Source organism: Balaenoptera ricei, chromosome 8 (genome assembly GCF_028023285.1).
Source record: "Balaenoptera ricei isolate mBalRic1 chromosome 8, mBalRic1.hap2, whole genome shotgun sequence".
Taxonomy (NCBI): domain Eukaryota; kingdom Metazoa; phylum Chordata; class Mammalia; order Artiodactyla; family Balaenopteridae; genus Balaenoptera; species Balaenoptera ricei.
In genome coordinates this window covers 46,599,808-46,627,223 of record NC_082646.1, presented here as the reverse complement: position 1 = coordinate 46,627,223, position 27,416 = coordinate 46,599,808, and the positions used below count along the sequence as shown (strand labels likewise).

Below are 27,416 nucleotides of genomic sequence, written 5' to 3'. Positions count from 1 at the left end.
TATGCAGTTTAAAATTGTCTTTAGCTCTTTCAACTCTTTTTTTTTAATGTCAAACCAATTACTAATTCTGGGAGACTAAGTATCATATATTATATCGTTCTTTCATACCTTATTATAGTACTTACCACATTGATAGAGAAAGAAGCAAATGCCCAACAAATAGTGCTTTTCTGTTCAAACCTAAAGCATACCGTTTAACAGAAATCTCAATATAAATTCAAGAAGCTTGTTTTGAATAGCTGCACTTTATTTGTATAACCAAAAGCTAGAGAATGACATTATCAAGGTATTTCATAAATAAAGATATGTCTAAGTCTTCTACATTGGCACAAATAATAGCTTCAATAGATTTACTTGTAGATAGATACTTTAAAGATAAAAAGGAACATTTTGAGAAATGTTCCATTTTAAGAAAGCTGTAAGATTTATCAGTAATAATCTATGTAGCTTTATTAAAAATTAAACTTCATAGAGTTACAAACTTTTAATTATAAGATGAATAAGTTCTAAGGATCTAGTGTACAGCATGGTGACTACAGTTAATAATACGGTATTGTATACTTGAAATTTGCTAAGAGAGTAGATCTCAAAAGTTCACACCAGAAAAAAAAAAAAGAGGAAACTATGTGAAATGATAGATGTGTTAATTCACTTGTACACTTTAAATATATGCAATTTCATTTGCCAATTATACTTCAATTTAAAAAATTAAACTTTATAAAAAATGTGCACTATAGAATGCTTAGAGTATTGTATATTTGTTGCACAACAGTTATTTCAGTATTTTAATAATTGTTTTCTTCATTTTTATCAATCATATGTAAAGGACTATTAATTCAGTTGGTATAATAGAGTGATTATATTTAACTCATTCTGTTGATGTCTTTGGTTATTTCTTTACATAAAATAAAGTCACTTTCTGTTTATGACCCCTGTTCTACAGAAGTAAAATCAAATTTTAAATATACCTTCTTTTATTTCCAAAAAAATGGAGAAAGGACTCTTAATACTCTCTTTACCTTCAGAAGCCTGTTAGAACTCCTGAAACTTTGAAAAATAACTCCACTTTGAATTACAAAGAAACAGATTTTCTCAGTTTTAATTTAGTACAACATAAAGGCAAAAGAATGCATAACTAATTATACTAACAAATTATTATATTTTTCTCTCATGTGTTATAGCTAGAGAGAGAGAGAGGAAGAGAGAACAATTCCAGATAAATCAAGATATTAACCTTTTTAAAAAAACTTAAGACCAAATTCTTAGAAGTACTGAACTCTCAAAAAAAAAGTATAACAATATAAGTTTTTGAGTCAGAATGCCTGGATTTCAATCCAGGATACATCAGTTAAGCAAACTTTAGCAAATTATGTACTCTCTCTAAATCTGTTTTCCCACCCACAAAAAGGGTTTAACAATATTATTTATCCTTATAAAACTATAATCCTTTAATAATATAAATCATCTAAATCATTTTGAATTTATGCTTGGCATATAGTAAGCACTTTGCAAATGTTTTAATTTAGTATTATCATTAGTAGCACATCTGTTTACTCCTAGTCTATTTTTATGATAATAGCCCTGGACAGGCATGCAAGCCATTTAAAGAACAGAATATAAAGCAGATTTTCTCTACCAAGGGCTTTCTCGGTGTCCTAATGCTCTACAGAATGTGTTAGCCCCACAAAGGGAAAAGAACAGAACCCAGAGGTTCCACTGACTGTGGCCCTCTTCCCTGTGTGGCAGCCATGGCTAGCTGGAAGTCGGGATTATGTGTGGCCATGTGTCTAATGCTCTACAATTATATGTTCTAGAACCATGATACAGAACAAATTGAACCGAGACGTAGGAGACAGAGATCCACATAATACTGATGTCTAAATCAATGGCCTCCAAAACTGGGGGGACAACATTTTGAACATGCACCTTGAAATAAATATATAATTTATGGATAAGATTTACTGTACTGACAAAGTACATTATAAAACATTCTGAAGAAAAAATTAACAGCAGGTCTGAACTTTTCTCCAAATACTGTTTCCCTGGAAACATTTTGAGTTAAGATAAACAGGGAGTGCCAGCTGTGTTACCAGCCAGCATTGATTATTATTGATGGAAAGCACCTGGACCTGGAGGATACTGAGTGACCTCAGCCTCCAGATGCAGTGTGTTCTAGCAACTGGGGGCATCCCTTGAGGAGACTTGGACTGTTACCAAGAGACTGGTTCCTGTGGGGCATGAGCCTTCCCAAGGCAAGGTAGTCCTTGTGTATCCATATGGTCTCCTCATCTTAAAACTGAGTTACTACATGCAAGGTAAGGGAGAGAAGGTGGAAAATGGTCACTGTGCATCTAGAGGGAGCCCTACTGACGAAGCACCTGACATTATCCTGTTGACATTCCATGTTTCCTGTCCTGTATCCTTCTACTAAACCAAGTGAACCTGATGCCAGACAATAGCCTATTGTGTCATATTAGTGTGAGTGTCAAGACGAAACCACAGGTCCACTCTGTAATCATGCAGACATATACATACACAAAAATATATTATTTATTTACAACCTCTGACCTAATGAATTATTTTAGCGCCATACATTTGAGTATACTGCTTGGGTCCACATACTTTTCAGAGTATTTGGGGTAAATCCTTTGTAACAACTTGGGATGCTATCTCTCTTCCCTTTGTGATTTTCTGGTGTTTTTGACAGATCCTTGTCTTTGGGTCTTATAAATCTTTGGCTGTCTCTGCAAATATTACTAAACTGGTAACTCCACTGTTAGAAACTCTGCAGCAGCAAGACATAATAAATTCCTGAAAATTCAAACACTAAATATCTTCTTGAAGTTCTTCAGTTCCTACTCACTTTCTTTTAGGGCTTATCAGGATATAACTATAGGGGGCTTTAAAAACTACAACACTGAGGGAGAAGTAACTCTGTCTTTCCATTTTAATATACTTTTATGCTAGTTTTGTTAAAACATGCTATGTCGAAAATAGAACTATTTATTCCACTCTTGACACTACCCTCAGTTCCAAGTAACCAAATAATTTTACCATTTCCTATGAAAATTTCTATAGATTTCTCTTTTATTACCCCATTTTTAGGCACACATAGCTTTAAAAACACTTTTTTAAACTTACCCTGATACATGTAACATCAGCAGCATGTAGAAGACCAAGAAGAGATTATGAGTGTACCAGAAGATGTCATAGTTAGAAACTCTGAAAAAACAAATAACTTAATTTCAATTCCACTTTACACTCCATCTCACTAAAAATATCGTGCATCCTTTCAAATACATGTCACAACTGAAAGTTAAAATGTGAGTTCGTCTGAGATTTATCTATTAATATCAAAGTATTAACATACCACTGCAGAGAGAACTGACAAAAATTATAAGTAACGCTTTATCATTTTGAAGGTTCTTTGTATTTCAAATAAAGATACACAGAAAGAATTAAAATCAGCTGTTTATATTAAAGTTATTATGATGTAAGGCGAAGGTGCAGGCAATAGTCTGTTAATACGTACTTCTGCTGTCCTTTTTATCAATATTCTCAATTTGCAAATGACTTCTAAGACAACCAATGTTTCTATCCCAATATATATTTTGAAAGTAGTTCAAAGGAAACTCAGATGAAGATAAACTAAATAAGTGTTCATTAAAATTTTCTCTTATCTTCCTGGACAGTGTATAACTTTAAAGTAACACTTTGTGTTATTGTCCTGGGGAAGGACAAAGAGTCTGAAGAGGAATGGGTATAATAAACACAACCTAGAATGTTTGAGATAAGTAAAAAGACTAACAGTTATTTTATTTCATATATCTCAGTAGATATTTATGTATTAGAATCTTGTGGGTGGTGGGCAGGTATTCGTAAAAGCTTAGATGATTCTGATAACAACCCCTAGAAACTTTAGGAACCCCCAATTTAGGCAAGAGCCAATAGAGTCACATTTACATGGGTCACAGTTTTTGCTATCATAAACAAGATTATTAGCATCCTTGTAACGTATGCCTTTTTGCACAGATCTGATTCTTTTTGAATCTAAATTTCTAGAAGTAGAATTATGACATCAGAGGACACACATTTTGTAAGGCTTTTGATACACACTACCTATTGCTCTCTGAAACATGTTTATAAATTACGAACCCAATCATAGTGCAGGAGGGCCTGTTTCCCCAAACCCAGACTCCACTTTATACATCTTCAGTATTTTGTATAAGTGGAATTAGGTATTATTTCATTTTTGTGTTACTCACTTTGTATTCTTCTGTGACTTATCTGTTCATAATAATTACCCATTTCTATAGTATATTTCTCAATTGCTGTGGTTAAACTATTCAAATTTAAGAATGTACTACTTCCATATGAGTGTAATAATTTTCACAATAGCATGTTTATTTTTCAATTTTTATAATGTATATTGACATTCAGGAGTTTTAGTTTTCATATTTTTAGGTAGCCAAATATTTCCTATATTTTTCCTTGTCCATTATGAGAGCTGATAAATATCCACTTAAAGTTTCTTCTAAATCTTTAGTGGTATAATTTTTTACAGTAAACTCTGTAATTTATCTAGAATTTAATTCACTTAAGCCTTACTTTCCTCATAAGTTTGTAATGGCACCTTTATTATTTAGCAGGTTCTTACATATAGCTAAGTCTTTTACAGCACTTTCTGTCTACTATCATTTAGTTCAACGTCTTGGTCATTTTTTGCAAGTAAGTCCTATTCTGGTTGTTTTTTTTCCATTGAAGTATAGTTGACTTACAATATTATATTAGTTTCAGGTGTACAATATAGTAATTCCCTATCCTGTTTTAAGTTACTGAAGCATAATCATTTTAATATTTAGTAAGCCACACCCCGCCCCCTTTTATTCCACTTTGGAACATGTATTTGGAAAGTCTCCATACACAATTCCTTACAACCCAGAATATTTGACTGAAAGAAAGAGATTTTTCAAAAACAGGAAATGATATCTAGAAATGCCTCTCTATTTCCCTCTTAGTTACACAGAACAGTCCAATAACCAGAATATTGCATTGGCTAAACATTCGGGTTAATCAAGACATTTCCTACATATGAAAATGAAGATAATCTTAAGGAAGTCTAAATAATCTGACCAAGAAACATCAAAATAATGGCTCTGACACTCACCGTATTGCATATGTCGAAGCTGTAATCATCAGGAATAGCACCAATACCATGCAGACCCCTGTCAGGCCAGGAACTATAAAAATGTACATAAGTATGTTTAACTTAAGTCATGCTGAGAAAAAATGTACAAAAAGTTATTACCTTAAAATTCAAAGTACTAGGCTGATCTGTGGGAAGCCCAATTCAAATTGTATGTCTCCTTGTATGTTCCCTCTTAAAAAAGCCTTTTTTGAATTAGCATAAGTTTCAAGGTACTTAGGACAAAGCAGAGTCTTTTCCACCTTTAACAGAAGAGTCCATTTTGGTGTTTTCAAATATTCTACTCAGAATGGTGAATATGTGCATACTTTTATAGGTACATACTATAACAAAAGTCAGTAATTAATACAACAGGACAGGGTTGACATTCAACTCCCTTGTTGTTTTGGTTTTCTCCACCATAGTACTAAACCCTCCTTACTCTCACCTCCCCGCTTTAAGGAAACTAGTAGCTCCTTCAGTTTCAATGTCAAATAATTTCTTTTGGGCTTCACTATCTAGAATAATTTTCAAGAAAAAATAAACAAAACGTGAACCTTTCTAAAAACTGCAACTTCGAGTGTAGAACAAACAATGGTGAATTTGAAGAAAAAAGTTACAGTGTTGATGTTTTAAGAACACTTGCAGGCTTATTTCCCCTCAGAATGGAAAACATTTTGAAATCAGTGCTTCTGATAGTACATAACATTTTTTAAAGTGTGCAAACATGTCAATTTTCAATATTAATACTGACATAATAGATTGCTACAAATCTAGTGTTAGCTCATACAGCATGTCCAAGATGAATAGGTGATATGCTTTATCAAAGAGTGAAAATCACAATAGCCTCATTTCTTATTATCTTATTACTACCAAATAAAATATTCTGTCTGTAAGTCACCTTTATTTACTCTTATAATCATACAAGCAACAATAAGTACTAAATGACCTAGCTGAGAGATTCCATCTTAAATCTTTGCAGAAAAGGTATTGAAACAATTCTGCCTCCAAAAGTATAGACATCCCCCCACTCTTCTTCTTGACAAGGAACCACCTATGAAACAGAAGGACCATCAGGGACTGTAAGCCACCAGCAGAAGCAAACAAGCTGGGGACAATATAAGAGCAACAGTGATGTGCACCATTAGGATCACAGAGGGTTTAGAACCATTGGAAAATAACATCAGAAATCCCAGTACAATAGAAACAAGTTTCCACTTGTAAAGGGACACATGAGAAATAAGGCAGTTGGTCTCTGGAACTTAATACTGGAGTATGCTCTCCTTTCACTCTTCCCAATACACAGATTTGGAAGCCTAACAATCCTTGCCTTTCCCAGATGTGCCTAATCCAAATCATCTCTTCTCTACACTTCTTTCGTAGGGTACTCCCTTTCCCATTGCCCCAGGTGAGTACTTACTTCCTAGGGGGTAAGAGAAGAGCAAGATAACTACACTAGTTCACACGAAAGGACGAATAGCACAGAAAAATACTGTTTAAAAAGAATAGCATGCCTACAAAATGACCAAGCCTTTCCACTCCCAAGAATTTACCCCCCCAAAACACAAACATATATCCACCCCAAACTCGTTCAAAAATGTGCATAACCACTTTATTTTTAATACTCAAGGCCTGTAAACAATTCAAATTTCCATCAACAGATGAATGGATAAATAATTGTTTATCTGTACCTGGAAAACTAACCAGCAGTTTAAAAAGAAAAGAACCGCTGATACATACCTATGCATACATGACAACACAGAAGAATCACAAAATTTATTAGACTTAGTGAAAAAAGCCAGACTGCCCTCCCCCACCAAAAAAACCTGAAAAAACATAAGCTCTAGGATTTCTTTTATACAACATTCTAGAAAATTCAGAGCATTCTTTAGTGATAGAAAGCAGATCTGTAGTTAGGAGGCGTAGAGAGCAGGACAGAATGATGGACATATTTGTTATCTTGATTTTGATCATGGTTTCACATGTGTACACATATATCAAAACCAATCAAGTAGCATGCTTTACATATGTATAATTCAGAGTGCTTCAACTGTAACTGAATAAATATAAAGAAAAAAAAAGAGGTCTGTCTCTCTGGCTTCAACTAATTTCACTAAAATGTAAAATTTGTGGTTGGAGAGGCCTTTCCAGTAATTTTATTGAGGCTTCATGAATGTCTACTGTGTCTACACACAAGGTTTCCTATGTAGTCCTGAACATGCCAAGATTAGTTACAGAATGTCTGCAAATCATTTCATCAGGGCACCTGAGAAAACGGAGTATGTTTAGAACAAAGTTATAATTTCCAAAGGGTATTATCTAAACATTAATTCCTTGAGGTATTAATTTATATTACTCAAAAAGGTTATAACCATTCCTTGAAGAATCACAGGGCACATTAATGTAAAGCTTCTGAGAAGTACTAAAGTCAAGAAACCAGTGTAAAGATGAACAGATACTTCCTCAAACATTTAACTAGAGCACACCTTTTAGAGCAGAACATGGAAAGGAAAGACTTAGAGAGGGTGAAATAGTTGACCTCAGTCATTTGAATTCAACATGAAGTAGAGGCCCCAGACAGCCTGGGGTATGTATGTATATTCTGGGATTGCGGTCCTGTTAGTGTCCCTTAGGCCAAACCCCTAGCTCACTGAATCTCACCTGTAAACTGAGGATCATTTCAATGCTTCTTAAGGTTCTTTCAGATTTATGAAGTTAACTTTTTTATCTAAAGAATTCATTTTTCCCTTCTGTCTCCCAGAAGTACAAAAGGAACAGAGTTTGTAATTTATAGAGTAACAGACTTCAGAGCGATGAAGAAGAAAAACTGACTTATAATTAGCAATGAAAAAAAAATTGCAATTATGGTGGTCAAAAAAAAAGGGTGGGGTGGGTAACTTAAAAACCAAAGGGGATTCTGGGGGGGAGATAAATTAGGGGTTTGGGATCAACATATACACACTACTATATATATATTGAATAAAATAGGTAAACAACAAGGACCTATTGTAGAGCACAAAGAACTATACTCAATATCTTGTAATAACCTATGATGGAAAAGAATCTGAAAAAGAATATACGTGTATACATATGTATAACTGGATCACTTCGTTGTCTACTTGAAACTAACATAACATTGTAAATTAACTATACTTCAGTAAAAAAAAAAAAAAAAAGCTATGGTTTTCTTTACTGGAATTAAACGAACAGGTTGGCCAACCAATTATCTGGAATGTTGTAGAGAATATCTATGCAACAAGTAGTAGAGTTTAAAAATAAATGACTTTTATCCATTCAGTGAATATTTTCTAGGCATCTGTACTGTACTGTTAAGTGCTAGAGGAAAAAATGAATCCTGCTCTAAAAGAAATCCCAGTCCAGTGTGGGAGACAGGGTAAGCGGGCAACTACAACATAGGGTATTAAGTGCTGAAAGAATGCTAAGCATTGAGTGTTTTCGAGGTACATCAAAGGGCATCCTAACCTAGCGCTGGACGACAGCGCAGCCAAGTCCCAATAAATTAGCCTCTATTACCACACATATTCCAAGAGTCAGGAAGCACAGGTTAGAAATTATTGCGCTAGTCTAAGCTCACTGGGGAAAGTTGCTTGCCAAAGTGAAGTACACTGCGAACTCTCAGTCTTCAAGTTATGAAGCAAAACCTATATTTGTTTCCTTAGGAAAAAACATGCTTGTTATGTTTACTCTTATTACTCTTTTGTCTACGCATATTAGGTTAATTAATTAGTAGCCCTTCAAATGAATAATTGCACTATATTGCCATTTCTAGATGAAACTGAAAGATCATTTTCATCCATACCCAGATATAGCCAGAAATATACCATCTTGTATTCATTATCCTGTTTTTATGAACATAATTGGAGACATAATTGTATTTGTTTGTGAGGGGTTTTCTAATTAAAATTAGATACTGTGCATTTTATTCTCATCATACAAGTACTACCAAATTTGGAGATATGTAGTAAGCATTATAAAATGTTTGAAAAATTCAATCTATTAAACTTACTTTATTCTATAAATTCTTAATTGAAATGTCTTTAACATTTCTTATTTAGTGAGTCTAAATCCCATATTTTATGTCACTTGTGCTGCCACAGGCTTTATTTTCTACAAGACAACCTTATTTCTTAGGCCTAGGTTACATGGAAAAACTTTTAAAGACAGAGAGAGAGAAGACTCTATGTAACATTAAACAAATTAAAATTCAAGAACTATATCAACTAATAGAAAATATGCTTTATCATCAGAACATCTAAAAACATGCATGCATTTCTTCATCAGGAACTTTATTCTTCCTAGGTATTGTGCCTGACAATATTCAGAGAGCTGTGAAATAGACTCAGTCAGAGATGTATTCATAACACAAAGTTGGACTAAGTGAATTCAAAGTTGGACTAAGTGAACAGTGTCACTCATCCCATTACCATCCTTAGATTCTGCTTTGCTCTCTCACTTGCTACTATTCAGTGGGGTTGACCAGATGCCTGATGAGCTCTAGCCTCATACTTAGGGGGGTCTGTGTCCCTGTGAAGTAGATGGCTCCTGATGGCAAGCACAGTACTTCTTTCATGAAATTTTATGGAACTAGGCCACTAAAGTGATGCTGACATGCTGATTTTGGATAATTCAAGTTGTTTGTATTGACAGAAATGCCACACAAAATATTTTCTTTGCATGCCCTACGGGCATCCCTTTTCCACCCTGGAGAAGCTCACCTTTGAGTGGAAAACACAGTATATGTAAGGTAATAATTATTCTACAGTATATGCAAGGAAATAAATTATTCATAGTATTTTCACTATGTATCTTTAGGGACCCAGGGCAAGAAGAGACCAGCTCTACTTAGTGAAATTTGGCAGAAATCTGTGCATGATAGGCATGTCAACTGAGGCTTAAAGGATAGGCAAGAGTTGACCAGGTGAGAAAAAGATAGTAAGAGGGTAGGTAAAAGGTAGGTAGTGGTGAGAAGTTATGCTCTAGAGTATAATGAGATGCTCACTAAAGGGTAAAACAGTAGTGGGAAGGTTAATAAAACATATTGGCAGGTCCCAACCTGGACTCTCTCTAGGCTGGAATCAGGAATTTGTGTTTTTAAGTATCATCTTTACCTAGCCCAATACACTCATGGTCACTTCTGGGAAAGAACATAGGATGATGGTGTTTCAAGCTAGGTGGAGAGATCACCTACTTATAAAGAAGTATTAATTTTACTAAGTTTCTTAATGTAATATCTTTGTCATATAAGAAATCCTCTTATATCTTTGTAAACTAAACTTTTTTAAGCATTTCAAATGTTCCAAGTCTTCAACTATACTCTGTGCTGCACAAGATAATATTAAAACAAAATTCTTGTTTATTTCTCTTAAAATGATTCATATGAACCAAAAAATACATTGATTCATACGTTAAGTTTTGTTTTTCTGCTTTTTCTCCCTTCTACTTCTCACCCAATTCTTAAGGCTTAAATAAAAACATGTTTTCAATGAGCAAATTTGTAAACAAAGCTAAACTGTGTTCCTACACAGAAAACTGAAATGAGTACTTTGCAACTGGTAAGCATCATACATTGATAGGCAGAAAAAAAAAAAATATATATATATATACATATAATCAATCTAAATATAGGCAGAAAATATATATATATATTATCAATCTAAATATGTAGTTGTGACATGGAGGGGGAAAACACCCCAATTATTCTTATTTTCATCATAAAATTGATTCAAAAGAAAAACAATGCATTTGACAGAGCCATGCCTCAGTCCCATATGCAATTCTGATCCTTAATAAGGGAGTACAGCCAAGCCTTTATGATAGACCATTTCCGCTACACAATCGTCCTTGTCCCTGAAATACAAGTTAAAAATCCCTCAAATACAGTTTCCTTTTCATTATTATAAGTGTAAGGTTGAGAAAAAGAAGAAAATAGTAAGAACTGTACTAACATCAGGGCAAAATTTTGAGATGTTCAAATGTGCTTTAACAAATGAACAGTCTATACTGAGATTTCATGGACAATATGTTTGAGAAGGAAAAGTAAATTAGAAATGAGAAAGAAGACATTTCAAGAAAGATAACTTATTTTAATGACTGTTTCTCCTCTTTTTCCATGGGTTTTAAGATCACAAAATATCCTACTAAATTACTGAATTAGAAGAACTACACTGACACTCAGAGTGCTTGGTGTTTCTTTCTAACCCTTGAGGACAGAGAACTGGTCCATATGTATTATCTCCAATAGTACTTGCCAAAGCAGTGGGCACATAGCAGGCCCTCAATAAGCATAAGGCATTATGTTATTTTCTTTGAAAGAATATATGAAAGGCAAATGCATTTGCTTACTTTTACTCTTCATTCATCTGAACCCTGACTGTTTTCATTGCAACTTTATGCTTGAACTCCTAATCATTTGTTCTCATATGCAAATTTTCCATGTTATATTTTAGCATATATCTAAATGTTGTGTAATTTGATGATGCTTATTTTCCAAGATTTCCCTGAATCTTCAGAAGCAGAAATGAGTAACAACTTACCAGTTGTGAAGAGAAGTTTTCTAGGATCCTGAGAAAAAGGAAAAAAAAATTGACTGAAAAAATAAAACACTGATAACATAAAATTCTGCAATGAGTCTGAGAGAGATAAGAGCCATGTATTAGGTATGTAAGAGACTGTTCTCCCAATGGAAATAAGACGCAATTGAATTTCATAATGTTTTTACAATGTCACAGGAGATTATAATACATACAAAACCCAATTCCAAGAAGTTTAGCTATCTGAAAAAGGAAGAATATTGGATGAAGAGTCAGAAGGCCTAGGCTTTCATCTTCATGGCCAGTTATAAGCTATTATAAGCTAGTGGCATTGGCCTGAAGCCCACCCTTTGACCATTTTGGGGCTCAATACCTTACCTATATTGTGGAAACGTTAATATATACTTTGTCTACCACAACTGCCAAACTGCACCTAACAAGTGTCAAGACAGTGAGAATCAAAAATGATAAAATATGTAGGGGGGGTTGTACTGTGTAAATTCAGTACAGAGAATACTGAGAACTAAAATGTTTCAAAGCCTACTGTAAAAAGAAGTGATGATATTCAAATAAGGAAGACAGGTTCCTGCTACTCAGAAATATAACACATTAATATTGTTATTGTAGTATTTCCTTTAAACTACATTCTTGTGGTATAATGGACTGAAGTCAACTCCCTTTCTGTCTTCTGGAAAACATTAGATCAATTCCCAGTAGAATATGGATTAATTTTTCATCCTAAGGGTGCCTAATATTGCACAACTTCTGAATTTCTTTCCTCATGCCTCCATTGAATCTGGGGTCAGGCCAGGCTATATACAAAGTAGGAAGCCATTTATATGACACAATTTTAGGGGTCTTGAACGAGGACCATTTGCGCAAGAATAGCTCCTCATCCAGTTTAGGTCAACTGAATTCTACCACTGATGTTAGAAACATGACTAAAGGCTAATCTAGAGTAACCTAATACATAAAAAATTAGTAAAAATACAAGATGGGCTGAACAAAGTGGTAATACCAGAAATATGAATAAATAACTATGGAAACTCAGAAGATGGAACAATTAATATTGCCAGGGAATGAAGATAGAATAGAAGAAGAGTAAGAGACTGTTTCACAGATGACAAGATGAGGCCAACTGAGCTAGGCCGTCAGGAATGCACCACCATCACAAACTGGAGGATGGAGGGGTCATTGGAGATGTGGAGAAGACAGAATGAAAGCACAGAACAGAACAATAAGGTGCATGTCATAAACCCATCATTTTCAAAGACAATTCACAGAAGAATATAACCATTTATATATGCAATATCTGTGTGTGTGAGTGTGTGTTTGTGTATGTGTGTATTTTTTCATCTTCATCTAGTACATGGCCTGGTACCTACTAGGTACTCAAAAATATTTATTACAAGAAAGAAGAGAGGGAGGGGGAAAAAAGGAAGATATGAAGGAAGAAAAGGAAGGAAGGAAGGGGAAAAAAGGGAAAATGTAAATTAAAATGAGTTAGCATTTTTCATCCATCAGATCAGCAACGTTTTTTTACAAACAAGTGAAGTGTAGAAATAAGCATTCTGATAAAATTGGTAGAGTTTATCAACCGGTGAAGCTTTTTTGGAAGGTAATTTGTCCATCAAAACTAAAAATGTGCATAACTTTGAAACCAAAATTCTACTTCCATGAATCTGCCTAGCAGAAGTGTACAAAAAAATAAATTTATTGGCATGCAGTGCATGACAAAAACTTGGAATCAAGCTAAACATCTGTGAATAAGGACAAGGCTAAAAATAAATTGTGGTATATTCATATGAAGAGGATGAGGTAGATGTATACTTTCTGATACAGCAAGCCACAATACATATATTTACAAATTGCTGAAGCATATATATCATAAAATACCACTCAAAATATCTTATAAGAAAACATAAAATCATTAACTGTGGCTAGTTTTGGAAGAGAAGCTTTTGCTTTTCATTTACTTGGGAGTTTTAAAATATTTTCCATTGAGCCTATACCTCTCTTAAAGTGAAATAAATTTAATAACTAGAAATCGTAAAATGACTAAAATATTGGAACATTAAACAAAAGTATATTGTAATAAAATGATAAGATTATTGTAGTTACTGAAGACATGAATTTAGAAAGCAAGAGAAGCAAAGAAGGAAAAGATAAAAAAGGAAACTGCATGGAGGGAGTAAGACACAAGTAACCCCACGTGATTTGGGCAGAGGAGGATAGAGGAATGAGAGAAGTGATGGGAGACAGGCGGAGATGGAAGCTCTGCTCTGAAATCATTACATGTGAAGAGCTTCCACCAGCATGCTAAGGAGCTAGACTTTTCCATGGTTCTTAATGCTAGGTACACTCTACAATCACTAGTGAGCTTTTTAAAAATATTAGTGCCTGGCCCTAACCCAGATCAATGAAATTACATTGGTGTTTTAAAAAATACTGGCATAGTTATGGGACTTATCCAGGGCTGCTTGTTATTTTGGTTTCGTGATCTATGTCTATGCTTGTTTGTTGTTACTTTGACCTTTGTTTTGTTTTGGGAGGGAGGTCAAGCACATGGTCACAGCAGTATTAATCTAGAGAACTCTGGTGATATGTAAGGGGAAGATGGAGAACAATCCATTAAGTCACTACCACACTTAGCAGAATGGGGTGGGGTTCTGATCACATGGGACCCTGAACATTTCGATGTTGATGCAATCCTGGCTTTGGGAATCAGAGGCAGCCTGAGGACATAATGAAAATGCCGAGCAACACATGCCTAACTAGGGCTGTGCGTGTGTTGTTCATTGGTCCAGCCCAGCACCCTGCACATATAATTTCATTTCATGGGCAGCTTCACATGGAGAAAAGCACCCCTAAGTTAGATACTGCCCACTATAGAATTCAGCTCAAGGTCACCTACTATAAGGATTAAACACAAAATAAAACAGAGTAAAGCACTAAAACTCAGTAATATTTTTAAGTCAAATCAACTGATGGTCCAGGATCCTCAAATAGTCAACCTTCCTTTCTGCCTTTTTTTCCCCAAGCACTGTGTGAGTTACTGAAGGATTTTTACCCTGTAATGGCACTGTCAACAGTCTCCAATGAGCGACAGGAATTGGACAAAAGCTGTTGGGAGGCAGAAGGCAGATCTGAGTGGCAACCTGCTGAACACTGCAGAATATAAAAAGTAGACCCTCTCCGAACTTTCATTTTCGGCGGGAGAGACTGTGAAATAGTAATTACCTATATTTTCTACTGAAAAGAATAAAACTCAACTTGACAAGTGCATTTTAAAAGCACTCAAAAGGAGCAGCAAGGTACAAATTTTCTGTGAAAATCACAGACCCTCATTAGTCATCTCACGACGAGTGAAAGGAAAATGAGAAGACAGAGACTACCCACCTCATCTCGGTATCTTGCTGCGTTCAGTTCAACGAAATCCTCACGGTAGTTCACTGAGAAGTTGAGGGCATTCACCAGGTGGGCGGCCACGTGCACACCTATAGAATCACACCAATCACTGGGATTTTCAGATATGCTCTATAAGAGGGAGTCAGTTCCTCTCCTTAAGTAAACACAGGGTCACAATTTGACAGCTATGGGTGCAATAAAATGTTCAATTAAAAGGGAAGTTTTAAAAGCACAAAGAATCTTAATTATAGACAGTTTTAGTATGAGAAATCATGTAAAGAAACAGAACTTTCAAAGGCTGGAATAAAATAACCCTAGTAAGTCAAGAGTTAGAAACACACATACACACACTGGCACACATGCACACACATATGTGTATAATAATATGGGAATTATTTATTCATTTAAGCAGCTCCTGAATACAGTAATCCCCCCTTATTCACTGTTTCACTTTCTGCAGCTTTAGTGACCTGTGGTCAACTGCAGTCTGAAAACATTAAGTGGAAAATTCCAGAAATAAACAGTTCATGAGTTTTAAATTGCATGCTGTTCTGAGTGTAATGAAATCTCCACCCATCCCATTCCATCCCACCCGGGATGTGAATCATCCCTCTGTCCAGCACATCCTACCCGTTGGTCACTCAGTAACTGGCTTGGTTATCAGATCAACTTTCTGGGGTACTGCAGTGCTTGTGATCAAGTCGTCCTGGTTTTACTTAATAATGGCCCCAAACTGCAAGAGTAGTGATACTGGCAATTCATTTATGCCAAAGGAAGCCATAAAGTCCTTCCTTTAAATGAAGAGGTGAAAGTTCTTGACTTAATAAGGAAAGGACAAAATTTCGTATGTTGAGGTTGCTAAGATCCTTGGTAAGAATGAATCGTCTATCCGGGAAAGTGGGAAGGAAAAAAGAAATTCGTGCTCACTTTGCTGTCACACCTCAAACTGCAAATCATGTTTAGTTAAGATGGAAAAGGCATTAAATTTGTACAATAAGATACTTTGAGAGAGAAGAGGGACCAGGTTCAAGTAACTTTTATTACAATTGTTATATTTTATCATTAGTAGTTGTTGTTAGTCTCTAAGTGTGCCTAATTTATAAATTAAACTTTGTCACAGGTATGTTTGTATAGGAAAAAACAGTATATAGGATTCAGTACTGTCCTCAGTTTTAAGCATCCACTGGGAGTCTTAGAAAGCATCCCCCCATGGATAAGGGGGAACTGCTGTACTGTAGATTTTCCACATCTTTCACTTCTCCCATAGTCCCAAACCTGTTATATATCTTGTATACTTCACTGACACTCAACCTAAAATATAGGCCCATGAAAAGGCTTTTAACCAGTTAACATTTTTCACAATCCACAGATTCAAGTCATAGTGTTTAAACCCAATAGCAAAAGTGTTGGTAACCACTTCATGGGACAAAAACTCAGGAAGATGATGACCAGCATTTAATAACCTACCTACAATGGCACAGTAATGAGTAGTCAACTGACTTAGAGATAAAAGTGTTAGGAAGTTATTAGAGAGTTGAAGACAAATTCATTTCGGCATGGTCAGGGAAAAGTAAATTATCTTGAGAAGCCTGGACAAGAAAGAAGCTAATGACATTTTGCACAGAAATGTAATACCCTCCTCCCTTCCCAACCTTTCCTTGTAGGTGAAATAAAGTTAACATTAACAGCACATTGTAATGTATGGGAAAGAACAATATTTAATTAGTTAGAAAACCTGTTTTCTTGGCCACATTGCTTGCCTACTAATGCTTCAGTTTACTTCTCTGTAAAATGGTGATGACAGAAATAAGAGACTTAATGAGATAAGTGAACCTAAATTGCTTAGGAAACTATTACAATTTACACTGATATATGGAGTGTTGAGATTCAAAAGAAGACATGGCCTGGAAACTAGAAAATTCTATGACCCCTCCAACCTAACATACGAGATGTACATAGGTAAGCCAAGAGTTCCAAATTACACACAAAGACAAACGAAAGTGAGAGAGAAGGGCTAGAATGCTAAATAACCTAAAAGTTATTTAAAGGATTAAACTCCTGCCAGTGACCAAATTAGAGGAGGGAAAAGGGTCCCATAAAAAATGAACAGGGCTAGTGGGAAGCAGCTGCATAGCATAGGGAGATCAGCTCGGTGCTTTGTGACCACCTAGAGGGGTGGGATAGGGAGGGTGGGAGGGAGACGCAAGAGGGAGGAGATATGGGGATATATGTATACGTATAGCTGATTCACTTTGTTATACAGCAGAAACTAACACAACATTGTAAAGCAATTCTACTCCAATAAAGATGTTAAAAAGAAAAATGGACAGGAAACTGAAAGTGGGTTAACTAACAAGTAAGGACAGGGTTCCAAAGAAATAAACAAAGGGTGTCTAGATGAGACTCAACTATGGCACAGATATAAAACATTATAGAAGCAGAACTGCCTGTGTCCTATAGCTTCAGCACTTCTAAAATGTATAGGAAAAAAACTCCTTCATTTTAAATGCAAGGTTGATATGTTCATTACATATTATATGGCTCAAAAGTGCAAGGGCATCCTTAGAGGAATTACCATTCTTTCTGAATTCTCCTGAAAAAAAAGTCCTAGGTAACAGCTGTATGAGATACAGCCTTAAGGGATACATTCACCTTCTTTAAAAGGCTTTTTAGGTAAAAAGACTTCAGGGCTTCTAATTTTAGGCAAGAGAGCGAAAGCATTGCACTTTGCATGGACTTCCCCATTTAATTCTCATAACGAAACAATGAGGTAGGTAGAATCCTCTCTATTTTTTTTTTTTTGGCTGCACCTCTCGGCTTGCAGGATCCCAGTTCCCCAACCAGGGTTCGAACCCCGGGCCCCCTGCTGTGGAAGCATGGACTCCTAACCACTGGACTGCCAGGGAATTCCCTCATCCCTATTTTACAGATAAGAAAACTAAGGTTAAGAAAGGTGACTTACCTAAAGTCAGACCCCTAGTGAGTGGCAGAAGGCAAACCCTCTGGAACACATATTCATTCATGGCAATACTCCACACTATCTGAGTCTTTCAGCTGTTCTCCAACTGAACAGAATATTTGGACACAACTACCATTTAGAACAAATCAAGTTATGAATGTGCCAGCGTTTCCCGATCCTCCTCCATTTTGACCTTTCACTCTCTCTAGCTCTAATCCAACCCTAACCCTGACCACGCCCTTGGTCCTCATCATATCCTGGACTCTTACTCCGTTCCTAGCCTTGAGCTATACTGGAATCTTCAGCCCATCCCTGAGCCTCTCCCCATCTCTCACTTCCAGGGTGGGAACTACCAGTGGGAAGATGTTGAGGGATAAAACACTGGGAAGATGCCTGTTTCAACAATACTTGGCAATTTTTAAAAAGCTTAAAGTTTAATGATTTCTTGGCAATAGCTATACCGAAACACTTGTGATTCAAAATGGCCATACACACATATCCAGATCAAATGTCCCAAGTATTAAGACACCTATGTCCTATCAAATAATGAACAGATGAAAATGTCAGGTGCTATGCCACTGAGATAATTCACCCCTGAGGTTGTAAATTATAATAACTAATTCTATCCTAAGAACTTCATAGGCATGTTCTTACTTTAGTCTTAAAACCATGAGATAGGTGCTACTGTCGATCCATTTTACAGTTAACAACAAACTGAAGATCAGAGAGATGATGTCACTCGGTAAGGCAGAAGGGCGGCTGGGGATAGATCCTACAAAATCCGTCTCCAGAGTCCCTTCTGTACTTAATATGTTAATTAATTTCTGTTTCAAAAATTTGAAAAGTATCATATAAGTGCTCAGGATAAATATTTATTTTAAAATGACTCTTAAAAAACCACAAGATTCTCACTTTATATTTTAACTTGGAATTGAGCAGGATAAATTTCCACAAATTTTGACATTTGCTTTTCTGCCCAAGTGTTAATATCAAAGAAACACTTAACAAATATAATTTTGATAGAATCATATTCTGTGAATGCACATTTCACATTCTAAGTTTCACACATTTAAGTTTCTACCATATCACTACTTTTAGAGGTTAAAAACTTTTAATCACTTTCTTCCAATCTTTCTAAATGAAATTACTTACTTTTAGAAAATAATCATTACCAGCTTGGGGGCCAAACTTTGCACATTTATATATTTATATATATAACACACCCATTCTCTGTAGCACCACTAGATAAATACACAGAAGAGAAAATTAAATTATATAATAAGAAAACCATAAACAATAAAAATACCATTCATAAAATGTGCTATTCTAACATAATATTTAGTATCTTTTGGTTTTCTCACCTGAGAAAATACAGATAGTCACACCACAGGTTGTATGGAATGTTCTGCTTTTATCCAACAATCTTCTGGTTCTCCTGCTTGGAACCTAAATAAAAATCATTTAATATGATAAAAATGATGTAGCAAATAAGATATATGCATGAGTCTTTGTAAATATGGCAATTAAAAATTGGTGAGATGAAGTATACTATATTTAGTCAATGGAACATTCAAATCATTAAAGAGAATGTGAGAAGGCTTATTATTGATATGGAAACATACACAAGATATATTGTTAGGTAAAAAAAGTTACAACACATAAACTAAACTATGATCCTATATTGTTTAAAATTAATGACATTATGTATGTTAACATATTTGCAGGCATTTATCTCAAATAGTGGTTGTTCTGGCAGAGTAACATTTAGGGGAACCGTCACTGATTACTTTGCATATTTCTGGAACGTTTTAATTTTACAATATATACAATTTCCTTTTGTGGTCAAAAAATATGATTATTTTTAAATGAAGCAATTTTATCTACAGGTTTAAATGCCTGCTTGATCTTACACAAAAATAAAATACCTAGGTTTCACACTGGGGGATAATTCTTTAAGACATTAAATACTGAGAGACTTATGTGGGCACTTTTCATTTCCTGCCATTTATCTTCTCTTTCTTCACACCAAGCCAATGGCCAGCCACAGGGATCAAAACCTAGCATTTCGCAATAGTTGGCAACCTACAGAAAGAGTTATTTCCACAAATTACTGCATTAAAAGCAAAGAGTTTCTAAATATAATTACGTGAAAAGGTTGAGAAGTTTTACCACAGTAAATCCACTCACATGAACTTCACAGAACATCAAAATGACCTCATGTTAACAACTCCTTTTAAAATATCAGTATCGATCCAGCAGTGCCTAACTATCTTACTGAAGAAAGGAATAAACACACATATAGCGCACAAACACACACACACACACACACACACGAGGATAAGAGAAAACAAAAAACAATTTCAGATGAATTTTAACTTTCAAAGGGCTTTTCTGTTTTCTTAAATCCTTTGTTTTATACTAAATATCATATATGACATCACATCTTAATCAAGAAATCTATTTCAAGCCTTTTACATAGCTCAAAACAGGTATGTGTTTTAAGAAACTAACACCAATACCAGCAGTCATCCTATATATTAATCAAAGTCCACACAGCTCTAGTTTGCTCACTTGAATTTAATTAAATGAAACTACAAGCTCTCAGTGAAGAATGAGAAGGAGCTCAGAACTGGGGCTGATCTCCGCTCTACCATTCACTAGTCTCAAGGTCATGGTCAAGTTACTTAAACTCCCTAGGCTTCAGTTTCTTCATCTGCAGTACCCACAGAATCATGTGAGGATTCACAAGGATTCAATATATGTGAATTTTATAGATGTTAGCACAGTGCCTGATACTCTGTTATCCTCTGCCCTTATCTACTGTTGTAGAAGAGCTCACTGATCACCTTGACATGTGACGTGGTCTTTACTATCATCTTTGAAGAAATCACTCCAGCAGAAAGTCAGACCATGCAAACTAAGTAGGACTAACATGCCACTTTTACACTTGATTTCTATGCTGGAATCAGTGACGGATTTTTTTCTTACCTTCTGGGATCCTCGAAGGTAAGCCAGGAGCGTCCGGCACATGGGTAAGAGGATAAGGCTGCAGTTGAGGTTAAGAACTGATGCGGAGGCTCTGCTTAGACACAATCCTAGCTGAACGAATAAGGCAAGGGGCAAAACACAGTCAAGGACAAAAGTAAACTACAAGCATGCTGCAGACCTCACCCTGCAGGACTGTGGCAAGTGCCAACTCCTTCAAGAGACCTCAATAACCCTCCACTTTCTCTCTCACCAAAAGAGAAACCGGTCTCTTTCTGCTCCGCACTGCCATAAAACTTAGCCTCCTCTCATTTCTACTAGTGTTCCAATCACCTCACTACATTGTTTCAGTGCAAGGTCAATTTCTTATTGTACCCACACTGGACTGTTCCGGGTGTTAAGAGCCCTAGAGAGCTTCAGTATATTCTGTACCTCCACACAGGTGCAGCGTTGAATCCTTTGTTCACTGGTAGGGTACCAAGAATTTAAAACAAAGGTTTTTCATTTGTGTTCTCTCTAGAACACTCTGCGCCTCCCCACAGCTCCCTTCCACACCAGCACCCACCTTTAAGCTCTTCACTTTACTGACTCTACCCATCTTTCAGGGTTCATCTTAAGCACTCCTCCTCTAAAGTTCTCCCCTGACCCATAAAGGTGTGGTGCATATATACAATGGAATATTACCCAGCCATAAAAAATGAAATAATGCCATTTGTATCAACGTGGATGGACCTAGATATTATCACACTAAGTGAAGTAAGTCAGAAGGAGAAAGACAAATACCCTATGATATCACTTATATGTGGAATCTAAAATATGACACAAATGAAATTATCTACGAAACAGAAAGGGACTCACAGACAGAAAACAGACTTGTGGTTGCCAAGGCGGAGAGGAGTGGGCGAGGGATGGATTGGGAGTTTGGGACTTGCAGATGCAAACTATTGTATATAGAATGGGTAAACAACAAGGTCCTACTGTATAGCACAGGGAACTATATTCAGTATCCTATAATAAAAAATAATGGAAAGGAAGATGAAAAAGAATACATATATATGTATAACATATATGCATAACAGAATCACTTTGCTGTACAGAAGAAATTAACACAACATTGTAAATCAACTAACAAAATAAATTAATAAGTTCTTCCCCAACCCAAAACCAAGAGAGATCCCAGATCAGCTGTGCCTCATACAAAGCTGATCATAATCATATTGTACAACATATTTTTCAAAGTATCAGTCCCCTTGGTATGATCCAATACTTTTGGCAACTAATTTTAAATCAAATTCTTGCTAGATTGACATCTACTGTTGTCTGGTACATTCTTCATATGATGAATGTATCACACAAAAACAAGAGATGGGGTCATATCTGTGCACTTGTCCTGAAATAAACACAAAACTACTTTATGTTAAGGATATCAACTAAGAAACAGATGTAAGTCAGATGCTTTTCTTATCTTAAAATTGTTCATGCCCCTGAGATTCCCAGCTTAACTCTTGGCAAAATAGCAACTCTGTTACACAGTGTTTATTGTCAGCATACGAACTATTATTCCTGAAAGGGAGACGGAGTAATAACTCATGTCAGGAAAGCCATAATTTTCATTGAGTTATATAAAAAGTAATTGATATTTCCAGTTAGACTATTTCTACACCACAAATGTGAACACCTCAAGGATACAGTTCAATGAGTATACCAGTCAGTAGACAAGTAGAAATAATCCTTACTGGACTATCTAAAAAAATGTTAAGTATAATTTTCTCACCTCAATGAGCAAAATTAATATCATTTCAAAGTGATAGGTTTTGCTGTTTAGGCCTCCAGAGAAGGAATAATTATATCTTTTTGATATGGCATCTGCATGTAACAAGAAAATTTTAGCTCGAGGGGTTTTGGATAATAATTTTATCTGTAATTTTAATGTACTAAGACAATAACTCACTTAAAATATATCAGCTAACTTCTACCATATACGTTCAGGACTTAAGAGCTACAAATAAATTATCCAAATTATCTTTGCAGTTTAGTGCTTTAAAGAGCATTCCTATATTTTTGCATTTTCTAACCATTTATTGCATGTCTGGAAGTGTTTTATTGCTGTGCTTACATTAACTCATACAGTAATTTAATTCAAAGTGGCTTTAAGTGTCCTGTTAGGATGAATGGAGTTTATTTTGGCATTCCACTTCTTCCTTATGATGCTACAAAATCTTACTGGAAATTTTACCAAGGACTCATCTCCTCATGTATATTTATTCCTGAATATATTTAGCTCTTTAAACCAAGATGAAAAATTCTTTTTATTAAGTTATCAGAGTACAAAACTCCCTCATTCAGAAGCAGTCAAGAGGGTAAGGAAACGGAGACAGATCTCAGTTAAGTGACAAAATCATAGGAAACCATTTTATCTACTTACTAGATGGGTAATAGTCTACAGCTAAGATTTGTTTTATTTAGTCATTATTAATTCATGACCTTCATAAGAATCAGCTACTTCAAATGTTCACTAAAAAGAAATGACTGCCTACATTATGTGCCCAGCCCATTCTATGTGGATGACGTGTTCTACCATTCCTAGAGAGCTCAACCTGCTACTCTAGTTTTCAAATCTCATTCAGGTTAGTTATCACTAGATGGCAGCGTTACTTTCACATCTTACCTGTGAAGGTCTCAAACATAATTAACTGAAAATTCCAAGCGTAATTTTTTTAAACTATAAATATATTTTAGATGAATATGTATAAATAATACACAGCTTGGTCCTTGCTATGGACTGAATGTTTGCGTTCCCCCAAATTCATATGTTGAAACCCTAACATGATGATATTTGGAGGTGGAGCCTTTGGGAGGTAATTAGGTTAAGATAAGATCATAAGAGTAGAGCCCCATGATGGGATTAGCATCCTTATTAAGAAGAGGAAGAGACCAGAGCTCGCTCTCTCTCCTCCACGTGAGGATACAGCAAGAAGGCAGCCATCTGCAAACCAGGAAAAGGGCTCTCAACAGACACCAACTCTGCTGGCACCTTGATTTTGGACTTCCCAGCCTCCAAAACTGAAAGAAATAAATGTTTGTTGTTTAACCCACCCAGTCTATGGTATTTTGTTGTAGCAGCTTGAACTAAGACAGTCCTATAAGAAAGTATGCCATTTGAAGCAAGTTATAAAAGAATGTAATATCTGGGTATAACAAGTGCATGGTCATTTTCTTAAAATCTCAAACACTTTTTTTTTTTTTTTAATCTTAAATCTGTTACCTAATAACTATTCTTCTTGGGCTAGTTAACTGTCCTTATCTGTAAAGTTGAGAGGAATAAAATTTTCTTATCCATAAAATTAATATAATATAATATGATATGGTATAATAATCCTAGCTTGCAAGACTTTTGTGAAAAGCAAAACTGGTCTAAAAAATGCAAGCACTACGTAAAATTAATTTATTGATTAGGGTCACTGTATCACATCCTTTCTCTAAATGGTCTCTTCTGTGCTTCCATAGTAAGTGTTGTCTATTCCACTTACATTATTCATTCAAGATATATTTATTATGATATGCACATATCACAAGGCACCAGGAGTTCAATAGTGAACTAAAAACAAAAAATGCCTTCTTCCTTAGGATGTTATATTTTGGTAGGGGAAACAGATATTAATCAAATAGCTACATAATCAAACATATATTGTAACCAATACACAGTGACCAATGCTGTGAATGAGAAATACAGAGTATGAGCGTACCTAACAGGAAATGCAATCTAAATAGGAAGGTCAGGAAGGCTTCCTTGATAAGTGAAAAGTGAACTGAGATCTAGAGCATGAGCAGAAGTCATCTAGGAATGAGAAGGACATTTGTGCAGAAAAAACCAGCATGAGAATGGATGTGTGGCAAATGGGAGCATGGTGTATACACGAGAAATTAATAGTAGGCCAATATGGCTGGATTGGAAGTGGAGGAGGGTACAACATAAAACCGGAAAAGCAGGTAGGGCTAGACCTTGATGGACTTTGTAGGTCATATTAAGAATGTGTATCTTTTTATCCTAAAGTCAATGCAGAGCATTGTGTTTTGAGTAGGGAGGTGGTAAGGAGCAATTAGTATTTGGTAATGATAACTCTGACTGAAGTGTGGAGAACAAATCGGAAGGACATAATTTGGGCAATGACAGTACTTTGTGTAGTTAATCATCACAGAAGTGAAATTGTGTTTGAGACGGGGACTACATTTTATGGTAATTATATCTGAGCCTTACATATAGAAGGGATTCAGTTTCAACTAAATATTTATTTATCAGTACATTTATTTTGCTAAATAATTTCCTAAAACATATACATCTAAGATTGGAGAACTAAAAGGGTCTAACCCACATCCCACCATCCACCCAGTGACTAACCTCCTCTATGACACCTGACCAAAGGTAACCCACCCTCTGCTGAATGTGTCCAGAGACAGCAGACTGTTCTACTGTCAAGAACTTCTATTTTATTTTCTTACACTTACATGAAATCTGTGTCTCTATAACTTCTACCCACGAGGCTACTCTGGATAACAATATTCCTAAATAGACATTAAAAAACTGAAGGTAAAAGTAGGATGGTTTCCTAGCTCAATCTTGTTTTCTTCAGGCTAAACACAATTCTTTAGGCCTCTAAAATTCTTGATATACATTTAAGACTCCCTCATCATCTCAGTGACCTTTCCCCATTCACCAGAATTCAGTACTTAAGATCATGCTCTCCCTCACCAAGGACACGGTCCAAGGCCTGCTGATTCTAAGACCTGCTGATTCTAAGACCTGCTGATTCTAAGACAGTGTTATATTGTGGGGCAACCATGCGGCATAATGGCTCACCTTGTGTTTACAACAATTTTCTCACATGACTTGCTATCAAGCAACAAAGAAACGGAGGTGTGAGAGAGCAGGTACATAAATGTAGGAATTTATTGGTGTCAGCCCATTATGTTATATTGGGTGTGAATGCTGTATTTTGATATTTTTCCTTCCCAATTTTACCTTAGCTGAAAATTTTACAAATTCACGTTTCCTCATCTTCATCCAAGTTCTTGACAAAGCTATTAAACTGTAACAAAATTCTGTTGAAATAGTTGACTCTAGAGAGGACTTGAAAACTACCTTTTCTGGTAAATTAACTTTCAAATGAACATTTTGCTCTCAGCTGGGAATTTTCTCAGCAATTTTAGGGAAATATAAAATGACATTCTACATGTAAATATCTATGCAAAACTGGTATTCAAAGGGATTTGAAAAGGCCAGAGTAGTATTAATAGTAAGCTTTAATAATTGGTCCATTTTCTAGCTACCTCTTGGTGGGTCAACAATTAGTCATTTCCAGGAAAAAATAAAAATAAATATTACCATAGAGGTTTATTAAAGAGTTTATATTCTGATTTGGCATTTTATGTTTGTCAAAAAGTATGTAAATTTGTATTCATTAAGGTCAATTTTATTGACTCTTTTCCTCCAAGGAAATATTTTTAATCAAACCAAATAAAGCCAATACAACACCTAATTCTTACATATTTTATAATCATAGAACTTAGCTCTTTCATGGGGCCTTACATATCATCCAGGCCAACGTTGTTGCCTCTATTTGCACTGTTAGTTCGTAAAGACACAAAGCACTAGAACCCAGGCCTCCGTTTATCCTCGCTGTTACTTCCCTGAGAACAGAACAGGACAGGTCACTCTCCAGAAAAGAGATGTGAATTCAGATGCCTTGTATAACTCTTTCCAAACCATAATACTTTCTTACTCTTTCAATTGCTTAGCCTCTTATCCAACCAGTAGGTTTTCCTGTCATTTTGTGTAAATCTTTATCTAAGATTTCCATAATCTAACTACACATTGAAATCACTTGATGGACTATTTAAAAATAAACATATCTCTGTTGTACTACCTGAAATTCTGATTCCTTAGATCTGGAGTGGGGCCCTCAGGAGGTACAAGCAGGCTTGGCAATCACTGTTTTAGAATCCACTTTGAAGTCAGACAAACCTGAGTTTTAAGCACTTTTATTAGCTGTGAGGCCTTAGGTAATTTTCTTACCCTTTCTGTCTCATTTTCCTCATCTATAAAATGAAAATAATCACCCCAAAGGGTAATGGTATTCAATGAACATATATATACTAAGTGTGGTACCCAGCATATAGTAAGAAGTAAATAGAAGCTATCATCTTGGTCCCTGGCCATCCACAAATTAGGTCTAGTTACAGAATTTAAATGCTCTTATGGCATACTTTCCTGAAAATCACTCTTTCCAAGCCTGTCTTTTCATCCTCAGCTCTCGTTATAGTTGGAGCT

General features: G+C 35.5%; 1 protein-coding gene across 3 annotated transcripts in view; it reads right to left on the bottom strand.

Annotated features, from left to right (window-relative positions):
- Nucleotides 1-27,416, bottom strand: part of NOX4 (NADPH oxidase 4) — a 143,539-nt gene that overhangs the window by 97,377 nt on the left and 18,746 nt on the right. For 2 of the 3 annotated variants that reach the window (XM_059929414.1, XM_059929415.1), the window contains exons 3-8: nucleotides 21,092-21,202; nucleotides 19,465-19,549; nucleotides 15,136-15,233; nucleotides 11,740-11,767; nucleotides 5,168-5,240; nucleotides 3,142-3,222 (exon numbers count right to left, since the gene is read on the bottom strand). In XM_059929414.1, coding sequence (XP_059785397.1) covers nucleotides 3,142-3,222; nucleotides 5,168-5,240; nucleotides 11,740-11,767; nucleotides 15,136-15,233; nucleotides 19,465-19,549; nucleotides 21,092-21,202 — 476 coding nt within the window. The remainder of the gene's footprint in view (nucleotides 1-3,141; nucleotides 3,223-5,167; nucleotides 5,241-11,739; nucleotides 11,768-15,135; nucleotides 15,234-19,464; nucleotides 19,550-21,091; nucleotides 21,203-27,416) is intronic. The other variant, XM_059929413.1, reaches the window with a different exon arrangement.